General features: G+C 41.6%; 1 protein-coding gene across 1 annotated transcript in view; it reads right to left on the bottom strand.

The window, feature by feature from the left end:
• LOC144661703 (solute carrier family 12 member 2-like) overlaps window positions 1–15,449 on the bottom strand; it is a 31,842-nt gene that overhangs the window by 4,061 nt on the left and 12,332 nt on the right. The window contains exons 2-4 of the mRNA XM_078522510.1: window positions 5,095–5,398; window positions 3,462–4,162; window positions 157–648 (exon numbers count right to left, since the gene is read on the bottom strand). Of these exons, the coding sequence (XP_078378636.1) occupies window positions 157–648; window positions 3,462–4,162; window positions 5,095–5,398 (1,497 nt within the window). The remainder of the gene's footprint in view (window positions 1–156; window positions 649–3,461; window positions 4,163–5,094; window positions 5,399–15,449) is intronic.

Genomic DNA, 15,449 nt, shown 5'->3' with positions numbered 1-15,449 from the left:
ATATTTTTGTCAAAAATAATGAATTAAAACCTTTGCTGAATGAACACCGGCTCGAATAAACTGTAGAAGTCAAATAAATGCCGGGTCCACCAGGCTAAGTTTGAAATAAGCGCCGGGGGCGTTTAATCGAGAAAATACGGTATACACATGGCTTACCTGGGGCTTAGTGAAGTCTACATACTTATACAGTATCATAACAATGACTATGGTCAACAGGGCGGACCACCAGTTGATGAGGAACATCATCGCTATACATAGCAGAGCCCCCAACAAGGACACCCACATATTGTAGTACTTGAACGACGGACGCCATCCTGGAGAACGTGCTAAAGACGCCGCAAACACTGCATAGTTTATGAGAGCATATACAATGAGAAAGAAGTTAGAAATGATGGGTGCAATGACATTTAGATCTCCAATGGCAATGAAGGCTGCAGCCACAAAGAAAGCCAGGATGTAGCCCCTACGAGGTTCATTGCCGGGTCCATAACCCTTACCGAAGAATGAGATGTAAGGAAAGAGGTTATCTTTGCTGACTGCTTGAAATGCTTTGGGTGCTCCGACAAGACTTGCGAGTGCAGAAGATAAGGTGGATGCAAAGATTCCTGCCGTCACGATTGGACCCCACCCTGACACTTCCTCCATTACCTAAAAAGTAAAGTAGAAGGGAGTCTTTTCAGTCCTATGAACTAGAGAGGCCATGATGCTCCCCTAGATGCTACCCTCTCCTCCTTCCCTTTGGATGGGGTGCAAGCAGGCTTTTAGCCAGGATTCAAAACGTGGGAGTCCAAACTTTTTATAAGGACTTACTTTGTCCCCATAGAAAGGCCTGGGGAGCATGCAAGGTGTTTTACTGCAGTTATGAGTGCAAAGGTATCTAAAGATTTCCAAATTTGCTAAAAAACCCCTCTGTATACAGTTATTCATATTAATTTTATATGAAAAGTGGCCATCCATAGGACTCCTGGACTCCCACCTGGCTAAAAACCTGGGTGCAAGAGTATCACAAGTTACTATCACCAGCTCCTAGTACCCAATAGACTTTCTAAAAGTCGTTCCCTTCTTGTTTCTGGTTTGGGGGTTGAGCTTGACTTGTAAGCAAGTCTAAGTACCCATCTACCTAACTGCACCCATTTAAACTCCAGGGTCAAGCTAGGCAATGTGAAAGTAAATAACATGTACCTTATTCTTACTTATTTTCGCGAGCACTAATTTTCGCGATTTTCGCGATTTCAAAATAATCGCGAAATTTAGTACGCGCGAAGAAAACATTGCGCGAAATTTAAACACGCGAAAATTAATACCATATTGTATATCATAAGAACAAAAATTTTAATTGTTTGGAACTGCAACTATCTACCTTTAAAAATATCTTTCCGTTCTGTCTTTGACTAGCACCCTTCCTCTGATCACTGTTTCGCTCTAGTAAATTGGCCAAAACCTCTTTAGTACAGTCACCAAAGTTTCCGTTTGCAGGCTTCTTGTAGTTACATTGAGCAGACTTTTGTACGTTTCCAGTAGTTACTTAGTCCAATCATGGACGACTGCTCCATAAAACACTGACAAAATCGCGAAATTTGATACACTTTTTCTCAAATTTTTCTTGCAATCGCGAAAATTAATACTCGCGAAATTAAGTATGCGCGAAAATTAGTAAGAATAAGGTAAATTATGTCCCAAAACAAGACAGTGACCCCAACCTGAACGAGCACAAGCCATGCCACTCCTGGGTGAAGAGAGGAACTGTGAGAGTAAAATGTATCCCAAGAGTACAACACAATAACCCCACCAGCCTTCAAACCAGGACCTCTAGATCTCAGTCAAGTAGGAATCAATATTAATTATATTCTTTTATGCCATTATGCATGCTTCTCGTTGCTCAACGGCAAGCGTACTTTTAGATTTTCTGGCACAGCCCTTTTTAATTCACTACCTTTGAAAATCCAACAAGCTGTACCATTATGCATGCTTCTCGTTGCTCGATGGCAAGCTTCTCGTTGCTTGATGGCAAGCGTACTTTTAGATTTTCTGGCACAGCCCTTTTTAATTCACTACCTTTAAAAATCCAACAAGCTGTATCGCTCTCCTCTTTTAAAAATCTTGTCAAAGCCCACTTTATTCATAGCACCTAATTTACTATTTTTATCTTTTTTATATACCAGTTCATGCTTGTAATTCGATTTAGTTTTTAAACTCTTTTATATAACTATTTCAATTACTGAACATTAGCTTTTAACTCTATTTTTATAACTATTTAAACAATTAGATATTTTATATTTTTAGAAATGGTATTTAGCAGGGCCCTCTGGAGACCAGCCACTGTGCTGAATGGGCCACCCTGCATAAATAAAGTTTTACCTACCTACCTACCTACCTACCTACCTACCTACCTACCTACCTACCTACCTACCTACCTACCTACCTACCTACCTACCTACCTACCTACCTACCTACCTACCTACCTACCTACCTACCTACCAAGAGAAAGGTGATCATGGCTGTAAAGTAAACTAAGGAACTAATGAACTATCATTACGTTTTGAACCACCTTAGTTGTTTCAGCTGTTTACAACTTGTCATTAAAAGGATTACAGTCAACTCTCTTTATAACGGACACCTTTGGGACCACCATTTGGTGTCCGTTATAGAGAAAGTCTGTAGTAGCAGGAGTAATTATCGCCGGGACTTTGCCGGGACTTCAACTCCTGTTCGTAATAATGTGGTGTCCATAGTTATACTGAGGTGTCCGCAAGGCAAGAGTTGACTGTATTTAGTGCACTAACAGTAACCCCTTGATCTTTGCTAGTGACATCCGTTTTCAAATTTCCCTGCCTATCACTGGCTAAGATCACATTGACCTGTTTCCCCCCCCCCCCTCCCCTGGATGGGATGCTAATCCATGGCAGGGTTACTTCCAGCATTAAATTCGCCAGTAGAACACAATGCAGTGCCCTCGCCAGGGCTTAAACCCACACTGCTTCATCCAAAGTCCAGTGCACTAACCATTAGGCCACCACACCTTCCACCAGTAATGCACGTATCAATGTTAAGCTGCTGGGGGGGGGGGGGGAGGCCGGGCATAGGCCGGGCATTTGAACTTAGCTGATACTTTCTGATCAAATGCCCAACCCCAGGGCATGTGTGGATGTTCAAAAGAGTCACTTTACTTCAATAAAATGTTGTAAGAAAGTCCATTAAAACGGTCAAAAGTCCCCACCACGGGCAAACAATTGCTGTCAAATCCCCCGCCTAATCCCGGCCTCCCCCCACAGTGGCTTAACATTGATAGGTGCATAACCAGTATACTGTACCCCTAGCATCTGAGTCAAAATCAAATTACTCAGCTGTATTACAGGTGTTATGGGATGCAACCCTTAATTACAGCCCTGCCTAGGAAAATTGTGTTTCCTCTTAAAATTGACAACAATAAAAAAAAATTTAAGACATAATGAGCGTCTTACCTGGAAATCATTTAAGAGCCCATATTGACACTTCTGTTCTGCACAGGAAGCCAGAGTAGTTTGATTGGTACCATTTTGCAACACCTCTTGAGCAAAACCAAGTGCTTCCCTTTCAACACATGAACCCACAAACCAAGCGAGCATAATATACACCAGTGTGCTGATGAGAATAGCCAGCAAGGTTCCTTTTGGAACAGCTTTGCGTACACTTTTGAGATCACCAGATATGTTGACCCCAGCTAGAATTCCTGTTGCAGCTGGAAAGAAAACTGCAAAGACTGAGAAGAAACTTTCGCCTTTATAACCAGGCTTTAAATTGGTCTCAAAGAGATCTTTTTGGTAGCCGACAAAGCCTTTGCTTTTGCTTTCTTCTGACTGTGGTCCAATGAAAGTTCCTATGATGACGTTAAGAATTGAAATAACTAACACAACAAGAAGCAACATCTGTGCTCGCACAACCCATGTTAAGCCAATCATTGTAATGCCAAGGAGAATGAGAACAGTGATGAGGCCTACAATGCGTATGTCATTAGACTCATCTACCATGAGGGAATCATTATCCTTCAAGATGTCTCGCACTGTTTCTGCAAAACCAACCACGTACATTGCTGTGGCTACGGCACTGGCTACTGAGAAGATGACACCTATAGAGCCTCCAAACTCTGGACCAAGACTGCGGGATATTAGATAGTAGGCCCCACCTATAAGAAAATTGATATTGTCACTAAATACCATAATAAGCTGGTTAAAAACCCTTATTTGAATAAGGGAAGATGTGTGTTGGATTGCAATGAAGCAACATTAGGATGGGCTCAAAAGCATATTTATTTATTTTTATAGTACAGCGGAGTACAGGCCTTTTGCCTTAACACGGCACTAGGATTTGGCCAAAAATAAATATTGAAAACAAGTGTACTGGCCATGATATGTACTGTGCTCCAGTTTTTATTTTTTGATTAAATCATTTGCAAGAGTACTGCTAACACTCACTTCCCCTGCTGTTTTAAAATATGGGATCCACCGAATGTTTAGCCTGCAATGCAAGCGTATTTTAGTGAGCGAGCAAATTTTGATCGGGTGAACACTATCTTGGATTCAACCTTGGGAGAGGCTCAGGTAGTCAGAAAAAAAAATGCATCCCAGGGAGTAGGAGGAGGCTTAAATAATTACACTGTATGTACATTTTCTTGCTTCCAACCCTCTCTCAGCCCACTTTTCCTCATCCAACATGATGACAAATCTACATGTACTGAATTGCGAGCTACTTATAACTTGCATGCCCACATACATGTAAAACACATGTACTGCAGGCTACCAAATGTTAACAATTTGCACAGTTCAGGGCCGTAACCAGACATTTGCCATATAGACGAGGCAAGATCTTGCTATTGGGTTACTGGGGGCATGCCCTCCAAAAAGTTTTGAAATCTTAAGCTACAAGTGTATGAATCTCTTTCAGAGACATTTTTCATGAGTTATTTCTAAAGAAAAATCAATCTTGTTCAACTGGGGATTGTTTTCCCAACAAAACATTTTTTTTTAATTTTAGGTAAAAATTTAGACAAGGCAAGTACCTCGTCTTGCCTCTTGCTAGTTACGGCCCTGCAGTTAAAGGGATTCATTTACAACCCACCTCCTTTGACTTCACCATTGGTACAAACAGCTGACATGGATAACGTGGTCAAAGTAGTCACCACAGCAGACAGAAGCACAATGACAGTAGCCAAGCCTATCCCAGCATGACCAACCACCCACGAGAGCCGCAAATACAGCATAACACCCCATATGTTGAGGAGACAGCCAAATAACACGCCTTTGATCCAGCCAAACTTGGGTGCATTCAATACACTTTTGTTTCTTACTTCTATGGAATCTGTACCAGCTTCTGTTCTACTGTCATCCAGAGAAGCTGGGGGTTCTGCAGCTGGTGGCTCTGCCTACAGGAAAGAAAATCATGTCAACAAAAGTACACGTACTTTGCCAACCCATGACAAAAGTTCACCGAAAAATGTACTGTAAATGATCTAATAAACGCCCGGGGCATCTATTAAATTTTAGGGGTCCTGAGGGGGGCGTTAAATAGATACGAGGCGTTTATTACAATTTTACTGTAACAATGTCAACAAAACAAAAAAAAAGATGCGTATTTTGCTCGCGGAATAAGATAGAAAACAGAGTGCAAAGGGGAGACTTATCTACTCTGTGCTATGCAAAGCCTACAGATGTCGTTCATAGCTCGATATCGATATCTTCATCGTCATCAGTGACAAACATGTTGGCATCGTTGGCCTCTTTGATGTCTGAGTCAAGCAAGAAACTAAATAAATTGTAATGATTTTGCTTTATGGAGCATTTCCTTGGTTTTCGAGGCGATTCTTGGACACGGGGCGTTTATTAGAGAGGGGCGTCTAATACAATTTTTACACGTCAGGGGAGGCGTTTATTAATTACGAGGCATTTATTTCAGAGTGGGCATTTATTAGATCATTTACGGTATTTACAGTTTTCCCATGCACAAATTTCCAAATTGAATTTTTTTGTGCCAACAAACAAGAAACATTCCCAAGGTAATTTTCTGTTAACGGAAGAAAAACATTTTAGAACGAACAGTAGCAATATCAAAACATGATGTTTCTGTGATGACATGTCACTATTATCATTTGCATTTGATAATGGTGATATGTCATCACCAAAACATCATGTTTTTATATTGCTACTGTCCATTTTAAAAGGCCTCCTACATGCAGTAAATCTACCTACAATTAAATCCCAATAACCTGAACATTCAAGGGAAAAAAGATTGGAGTTATTGGAGAGAGGGGGTGGTTTCAACTTATCAAAAGTAAAATTAGTAAGAGGGACCTGAAGTGAAATCGATAAAGGTTTGAGTTAGTGGGCAGGATGTTTGGGTTAGTGAGCTGGGCTGCAAATAATTTTTATCACTTGAAAGGACATATGTCCTACGAAGACACCATCTTGGTCGGACAAAACAAAATTGTGGTCAGACAGATTTTTATTCATCATTGCCGTAAAACGATCAAAAAATTGTCCGGACATCATGTCCGACCACACTTGGGATTTTGTCAGACATGAGGACATTTCGGTCAGCCAATGTCCGATGACTAACCGTTATTTGCAGTCCTGACTGAGGGCTCAAGTTAACAAGGGTTTGAGATGTCGGGATTCAAGTGTACACATACATATAAGGGGATGGTTCTGGCGCAAATCTTTATACTAAATCCTATCAACTTTTAACCTCTTTTTTAACTAACTTAAGTTCTGTTTTTGCTATCTAGACACGTTTTTTACCTATTTTACTTAAAAAACGAAAAAAAAAAAAATGCTTTTACCCTCTTTTTGACCAACTCCTGTTTTGATAGCGAGCGACTTACGTGAGTTGCGTGACACATGTGCGCCAGAAATAATTCCTATTGAACAAATGCCAAATAAATATAAAATGGGAAAAGGAAGGAAATCAATCATATCAGCATGCCCAAAAAAAATCTCAAACAACACAAAAGAACAAGACATCATGCGTTCTAATTACCAGAAAAATACAAAGAAAGAAGATTTTTTTATAAGAGAAGAAACCATCGAATTGTTAAAATCAGTTGACAAAAAGCGTCTTGCAAACTTTTTGACCAACAGCACGTGTTAAAAACATGCAAAACATTGTTTGACAAAGTGCAAAAACTTTTTTTTTGACTGAAAAATGGTTGCCCCGCGAGCGGCACGCAAAAATCGATAGCTACTTACGTGAGTTGCGTGACATTTTCAGAGAGAGTCTGGAAACCATATTTTTAGTTGTCAGGCCCTTGGACGAGCAGAAAGAAAAAACATGGCGGTCGGCATCAGGATTTAGTATTTGAGCCGATAAAAACGAAACAGAACAGATATTACAAAAACAATACGCTCAGTTAACGTGCTGTAATTTTTTGTGCCCCCACAGAAGCTGGCAAAGTGAAGCGAAGAGAAGAAATCGAGAAATAATAGGATTTGATCACAGAAGTTTATCGATCGATCGAAAGAACTTTCCCGAAACATCGGACTCAATCGGGCCTGTTTATTTTTTTTCTGCTTCAAGCATTGCTTCCACGACTTGATATGTTATCTGTTTGTCCTCATTCTGCTAAACGGGAGTAGAAAGTTCGGTCAAAATAAAGCATATCGCGTGGAAAAGCACCAACATTTTAGCCAATTTACCAATCTTTACCAAGTGTCTAATTAATGATGACATCATCCGGATGCCCAAAAGCGCATGCGTAAGTGCTCAAATATTGCAAATATTTAGGTGAATGACAGAGAAAAGGGTACCACAAGTGAAAGCGGGGCAAATCGGATCAACATATATAGGCGATCGTGCCGTAGAATAGTTATCTCACTGACTGGTGAAGCCTTAGGGAGGTAATGGATTGGCCGTCCATTTGAATCCTGTTTGAGGGCTTGTGCCACGGTGGGTTACGGGGTATAGGGGAACTCCTTTCAGTGGGAGATGCCCCTCGGGTGAGCCCGCCTCGGCCCTACTGATAACGTGGGGGTGCTCAGAAATCCCTCGGGATTTCAAACCTCGTTCCCAGAGGTAAAATGGAAAACGACAGCCCCCTTGTCAGGGGCCGAATAAAGTCCTAGCCGGGGCTAGGCAAGAAAAAGCCAACGAGCACCCCCCGACCAGGGTTTTGCCCTTTCGTTTGACCTGTCACGCAACGTCACGCGTGACTGTCACGCTCTGTGTCACACAATGTCACGCTGTATGTAACACAATTTCACGCTTTCTGCTACAACTTTATTTTATTTTTCTGAACACTCAGATTAAATCCAGTGTTTATTTTTTCAAATCGGATTTCGACTCTGCTGATATTCTTTTTTTTAACCTATCTAATTCTTGGTGTCGAATTTGCTGTCTCAGTTTCTCAATGTCAGGCTGTGTGGATGACTTTTTTTGGCTTAAATTTTTTGTAAGGTGCCTGCGAACAGTCTCTTTGAGGGCCATGTAACGAGAATATTCATCCAAAATAATTTGAAACTCTTTGTCATCAACTTTATTGTCAATGAGAGCGGCAGAAACAAGTCTATTGACAGTTTCCCGTTTGGCAACAGCAAGAGAAGTAATTTCATTATTTTTCATAATTTTTGGTTCAAGTTTTTTGCTCGCTCCAGTGAAAGCGGCAGACAAAACGCCTGTAATTGCAGCACATGCTGCGAGAGGAACGCTTACCGGCAAACCAACGACTGTTACCGCTGTTCCAAGGCTGGAAGCAGAGAGAACACTGGACAAACCACCCATTGAAATTGCGGAATAATGAAAAAAATACTTCACCTTTTTATACTTTTTCAAAACAGCTCGGTATTTTGCAACTTCTTTGTCAAATTCTGAACAAATTTGATTGATTTTTGTTAACCTAAAGTTTTCTGGTTGATTTGGCAAAGCGGGATACAGTGTTTGTTTTACGCTGTCTTCTTCGTGAACACCATAAGCAGGGGTACTCGGTAGCACATTAGCAGATGACATGGTCGTATACATAAAAGTTATTTTTGTATTTAATTTAATTCAATTCCAGCTCATATGTAAGATTTGAGCCGTTAAAATCGAATGGATTTCCATTCTCATCTCTAATCGAAAGAGTCAGAGATGTCACTTGTGCATCAGCCATAACGTCACGCAAGACATTGGGCTGTTCACTTTTGTAATTTATGTTTTCGTAAGCCTTTCCTCGGATGTTGAAACAAGCTAAAACAGAAGATGGTTTACCATTAAAGAGATTCTGTTTTCTGTCAACTAAATCGCAATGAATGAAATAAGTTGTGGGAGAATTTAATCTTATTATATAAGTTATAGTTGCCAACTGCGAAGTGTAATTGTTTCGTAGTAGTAAATTAGACATATTTGGATCAACAACTAATTTTTTAAACTGGGCATTTGTGATTACAAGCTGGCCAAGTGGAGTATTAATATCTGTGGGCAATTCAATACGATGTTTGGAAACATTATTTTTCAATTCACTCGCCAACCTTTTGAGAGTGTAATGACCTGCCGGAAAGGGCACATCGACAGGCTTTTCATGATCGTCCAAAAACCTGATAAATCCATTTTCTTTAAGATTAAACCAAGAGTTAGGAATATGAGATGACAGAAGTCTGATATAGCTCGGTTTTGGAATAGGATAATCGAAATTCACAGTGTGAGGATTTTCTGTTGTGGTGACAGTGAGCACAACCATCTTTATAATTTTCTTTTGAAAAATAAATCTTTAATATAAAATTGGCCCCGCCCATTCCGAGAGCTGATGACATTTCTCAATCAATTTTTCTTGATTCCAAAGAAAGAGATTTTATGAAGTGGATGAAAACCCCAGAAGCAACTACAATTTCTGAAGCGGCAAAAGACAATGCATGGAAACCTTTTCTTGCAAAATATCCAAACGCTGACCGAACAAAATTTGTTGCACAGGTTGAGTTCGCGTACAACCACACAGCAACGGCAGACATTTATTTCAAGGCAGGGCAAGGCCATTTGATAAATGTTTTAGGCTCTGACAGCAAATATTGGAGCCAGGATATGAAAAATGCACTCGGTATTGCGCAAAGCGCTGGAGGTTTTCCACAACAGCTGTCACCAAGCGGCGCAAAAGGCTCATCTTTGCCAATTCCCGCGGTTGGATTTCACGAAGCCGCACCAAGTTTGAAAAAAATATTTAACAGCAAAATTAACATCTTCGTCACACCAGACCAATATTTCACAACGAAATTAAGAGAGATTTTTCAAAAAACAAAACTGAAGCATACATCAGGAAAAGAGTCAAAAAGGTGGCTTGCTGGCCCTAATATGAGCTACTGGCCTCAGCAACTTAACTTTGCGGTCTGGTGCGCGACAACAGGCAGTGGGATCAGTCGAGAGATTTTCTATGAAGAGCACTCAGCTCTCAGCTTGCCTCCGGTTGTGCGTAATTTTTACCTTTTTCACGTTTATTTTACAATAAGGCGAATATTGTTTCAGATGGGTGGAATTCAGAGCGTAAGCGCCTTGCCTGGCGACCCAACGTTTAGCCAGTTCGACAACAAGTACGATGTGGCTTCGTATAAAAGAATATGCGCTGAGTTCGGTGTCGACCCGTCAAGCGATTTTCGTTTCACAAGAGGCGCGAACCGCGGACTGGGTGACGTTTATATCTGGATCTCAAATATTGGACCAAAAAAAACTGGAGCAAAATACCCGGATTACGATAAATTTTCGGATGAAGGGGGAGCTGCAATAAAGGGTAACTTGATTCAATACATCGAGCCAGACGACGCTGCATATGCACAGGCAGACTGGTTTTGTCCTAACGCCGCGGAAGGGTTGACCCAAGCAGGTTTGTCGAGAGTAAACCAGTCGATAGAGGCTTTTGTCTACTGTATTTTGGGTTCGCAGGTCAACCTTAAAAGTAGCATACTTGGCACAGGCGGCAGTGCAAAGGAAGTGCAAACTGATTTCCTCGTGTTGGTTGAAGACGCTATAAGGCAACCTTATCTGGCAAAGTCGGTCCAAAGGTACCAACTCGCAATTGACAATGCCAAGGTTCGGCTTAACCTCGCCGTCTGTCCAGGTGCCTGGCTTATGCCCGCCAGGATGGTAATAAACACAGAAAGCGTTGTTGGCTACAACAACCAGCTTAAGCAGGCTGTAGGAGGAATGAAATTTGGAGTAAAAAATGATGTTAATAACTCCACAAAAAAAGCAGCTCTTAAACTGATGGGTGGAGGACCATCAAAGGTAAACCCACCATACAGCCACCCTTCAAATCCTATACACAAGGAGTCACAAAGGGACACAAAAAAAAACTACGGCACCAGTGAGCACAGAAGGTGCTAAAGCTGAAAGCGCGCAAAGCGCTAAAGCGACGAAGGTCGAAGTCAATGATACACACGAAATAAACAAAGCAACTGTCGCTGTTGGCGCGGTTGGAGCTGCAGCTTTGCTCTACGCCCTTATGCGTTAACGTCTCTTTTTGATGTATTTTTCAACAAGAAAAGCAACCGCAGCAAGGATAAGCAGCCAGGTGTGCTCTGCAAGAAAGCCAATTACTTGACCAGCGGTTTTAAAAAGAAAACTCACAATCGAGCCAATGAGACCAGGCAGAGCTGATGCAACCTTTGAGCCAGTCACTTAAGCCTTTCCCCAACGCTTTGCCGGTGGCCTTCAAAGAGTTTGTAATGGCACCAATTACAGCACCAATCGTGACACCAGCAGCAAGAAAGATCGCTGTAATTGTCACGCCATTTTTTTTGAAGATCTCTTTGATCCTCTCACGAAGTGGAAGCGCCCTTTCTCTTTCGGCAATCTGCGTTTGCAAACGCCCGAGCTCATCGGTTCTTTCTGCAACTCTGTCTTCAGCCGCTTGTTTTTCTGATGGTGAGGCATTTTCATCTTCAATAATTTTTTTGCCTTCCTCGTTTTGGCGCTTGAGCTCATCTTCTTGCTCACGAAGTTCATCAAAAGTTTTTGCTTCGTTAAGCCTTTCTTGCATTGTGCTTATTTCAGTATTTTTTTCTGAAATGCTTGCCCTGAGTTGGTCGACTCGTGTTTGATCTTTCTCTTTCTGCTTAGCTTGTTTTTCAAGAGCAGCAACTTCTGTTTTTGCGTTTTCAAAATCCTTTTCAAGATTTTTTTTCAGTTGCTTAAGTCTGAGCAATTCTGATTCATTTTCAACATTTGACCCAAGTTGATCCATCTTGGCATTTGTTCGCTCGATTCTGATTCTCAGATCTTGAGCTTCTTGGGCGGCTTTTTCTTTTTCAAATTCAATTTTTTGTCTTTCTTTAAGTTGTTTTTCGGCATCTCTTAATCTTTTGCGTTCATTTTGTATTTTTTCTTTTTCCTGTGAAATCAGAGTTTCGTTTTTTTGGACCAAGTGCTTTTTTAACGAAAGTTTTGTTTAAGAAATCAGAACGCAAACCGCTTCCGTCATCTAATACTATTTTTGTTTCACCACCCTTTGGACCTATAACAACAATATCCATTGGTTTCTTTCTTGAAAAAACGATTTTCCCAAGTATTTCGAAGTTGACTTTTTGATACATTTTTTTGATAAAATCTTTTACCTTTTGTATTTCTTTTATTTTTTCCTCTTCGTTAAAAAAGTTCACATCAATGGTGTCAAATTTTGTTGTGTCCAATAAACCAGTTCGTGCGTTGTGTAATTCTTTCCTTACATTTTCATACCACTCATTAGATCCACGTTCTCCCCACTCTGTTTCTTCTTTATTTCCGCTGAAAGATGTCTCCGTATAAGACTTTTCAGGCAGCCCGCTCTTTTCGTGCTGCATTGTTTGCATTTGAATTTCTTCACCACCATGGTAGGGTGTGTAGGGGGTGGATGCATCCGGGGGATCAAATTTTTTGGTTGTGTTGACCTCTTGTTCATCATCATCGTCATCATTGCCGTCATTGTCAAGAAGCTTGTCTAATTCAGGGTCATCGTGTCCAAAATAACCACCAACTTCCGCCATCACGTAATTTATATATATTTTCAAATTAAACTTTTCAATTTAACAATAAAACCAATCGAGAGATGGCTGCTGTTCAAGAAAACCTTCGACCGGGACGCACAGAGAAAATACTCGGCGCACTGAAAGCCGAGCGCGCTGTAAAACGAATCACTTTTGACCGCACTGAAGCCAATCCAGAGGAAACGTTGTATGTTTCAGTGCCAAAGTTGAACGAAAACGAGGTCATTGTGCCTGGCTCGCTGGCGCTGCGCTTCAACATCGACTTGAGCGGAGGCCATGCCAACAACTTTCTGGTTGACAACGTCAGCCGAGCTCTGGTCGACAAGTTTGTTGTAAAGTACGAAGGCACCGTCGTGCAGGACACGGTGGGCTATGACATCTACAAAATATTTGAGGATTTTTTCCATTCGCAGGAGGAGCGCGACGACAGGGTGCCAGATGGCATTCAGAGCGAAGACCTCAACAAAATTCGCTCAAATGCTGGCGATAAGAAAAGTTCAGGAGTCGACGCAGAAAAAAAGCTGAATGAGATATATGGAAATAAATACCGCATTCGTCTGGATCACCAGATTTTAACTGACCATGGGGCATTTTATCCACAGGCTCTATTCAATGAACTTGTGTTCGAACTGAAGCTCGCGGCAGCCGAACATGTGGTCAGAGGCTCAGATACAACAAAACTGAAATACAAGTTGACAAACATCCAGCTGGAGTACGAGATGATAAGAAGCAAGGAAATTGCAGATGAAGCGTTCAGCGCTTATTCGGGCGGCAAAGAGTTCGCTTACGACCACATCCAGCGGGATAAAGTGGCGACTTTCGCAAAAGGCTCCGACACACGTCTGAATCTAAGGGTCAACCCGCAGAGGAGGTCCATGAAAGGTATCTTGCTCCTATTTATTGAGCAATATAACAAAGGTGCAAGGAGCTCGGAAAAGTACATTAACCCGGACCTTACAAAAGTAAGCATCACTGTCAACGGCTCGCCAAACATGCTGTACAACAACGGCATCGAAGGAATGGACATTTGGGGAAAAGTTAAAAGATTCTTTATGAAAGAAAAAAATAAAACGCAGCACATGACTCTGCGAAAGTTTTACACAGAAGACAAGTTTGGCCTTCTTATTGATCTACGTTCCATGGCTGACCACTTGATGCACGGAAGCGGCACGCGACTTGCGAACTCAAAGGACGGTGTACAGCTTGAGCTAGAGAGGAAAGCAAGCGGCTCAGGTAATTTGAACTGCCACATTTACGTAATTAGCGACGCCCAAATGAATATAATTGGCAGGCAGTTAGAATCTGTGCTTTTATAATATATACGAACGAAGATGGATCCTGCCAATATACCCTTCAACGCCCTCATTGTTGGACCAACGAACTCAGGAAAAACAAGGTACTTGGTTAATAAGCTTTGTGGCCCTTTCCGTGGCAAGTTTGACTACATCGTGCTAATCTGCCCGACGTTCGCGCACAACAAGACTTATTTTCGCTTTGCGGTGGAAGATCCCCACTTTTATGTTTTTATTTGCGAGCAGCACGAGGTTGAATCTTGGTTAAGGCTAACAAGATTTCTTTTTGAGGGTACGAACACGCTTATCATCCTCGACGACTGCGCTGCTTCGAAAGATGTAAAGGGAAGAACAGGGGAGTTGGTCAATCTTGCTTTCTCTGCTCGCCACGCAGGTTTAAGCATATGGGTGCTGACTCAAAAAATGACAAGCATAACAGCCTCATTCCGCGAAAATGTTGCGTCAATTGTTTTCTTTTACACCCCCTCTGCCAAGACCACGAAGGCAATCTTTGAGGATTACGCTGGCGAACTTACCTATGAGGATTCCAAAGAACTCATTTTAAAGCTGAAAAAAAATAAGTTTTCGCATCTTGTCATTTCTCATCGCCAGCCTTACGGCACAACATTTTTTTATTGAACATATTTTTTAGAGTAATAAATGGCTGACCCGTTCGCAACTTCCCCTTCCGAGAGCGTGAACCACGGGACCCAAAGGGTCCCCGCGCCAAGCGCGGCTGCAAGTGAACAAGAATTTGCTTCCGTAATAGGACTGCTTGGAGCTGAACCAGAAAGTACAGAAAGCGCTATGGCATCCATTCAAAGACCCGACATTCCTGCAATGCGTGAACAGCTTGCTATCCTTGTTACAACAGGAAAAGCCAAAGAAGCAATCGGTGTGCAGCTTACATACGAGCAGGTGAAGCGCTTGACAGATAAACAAGTTGAAAAGTACTTAAATAGATATCAGGCATACGTTGGGGCCAAAACAACCGACAGCTTGATTGACAGCTTTATTTTTCTTGTAACCAAAGTCGTTGGTATGGCAGTAAATATCAAGGACGTCAATGATTATCAAAAGGAAATCAAAAACGACTACATCATCAGCAAAGAGCTGTCCACTTTGGCAGGCGGTCTGGCTTTGAAATGCGGCCGCTTTCTTGCCCTTGCCAATGCTGCGCTCATCACAACAAAGCACATTGATTTAAACG

This window comes from Oculina patagonica, chromosome 7 (genome assembly GCF_052425735.1).
Source record: "Oculina patagonica isolate OP01 chromosome 7, crgOcupat, whole genome shotgun sequence".
NCBI classification, from domain to species: Eukaryota; Metazoa; Cnidaria; class Anthozoa; order Scleractinia; family Oculinidae; genus Oculina; species Oculina patagonica.
Note: the sequence above shows the minus strand (reverse complement) of the source record. Positions and strands in the feature narration are given on the sequence as shown.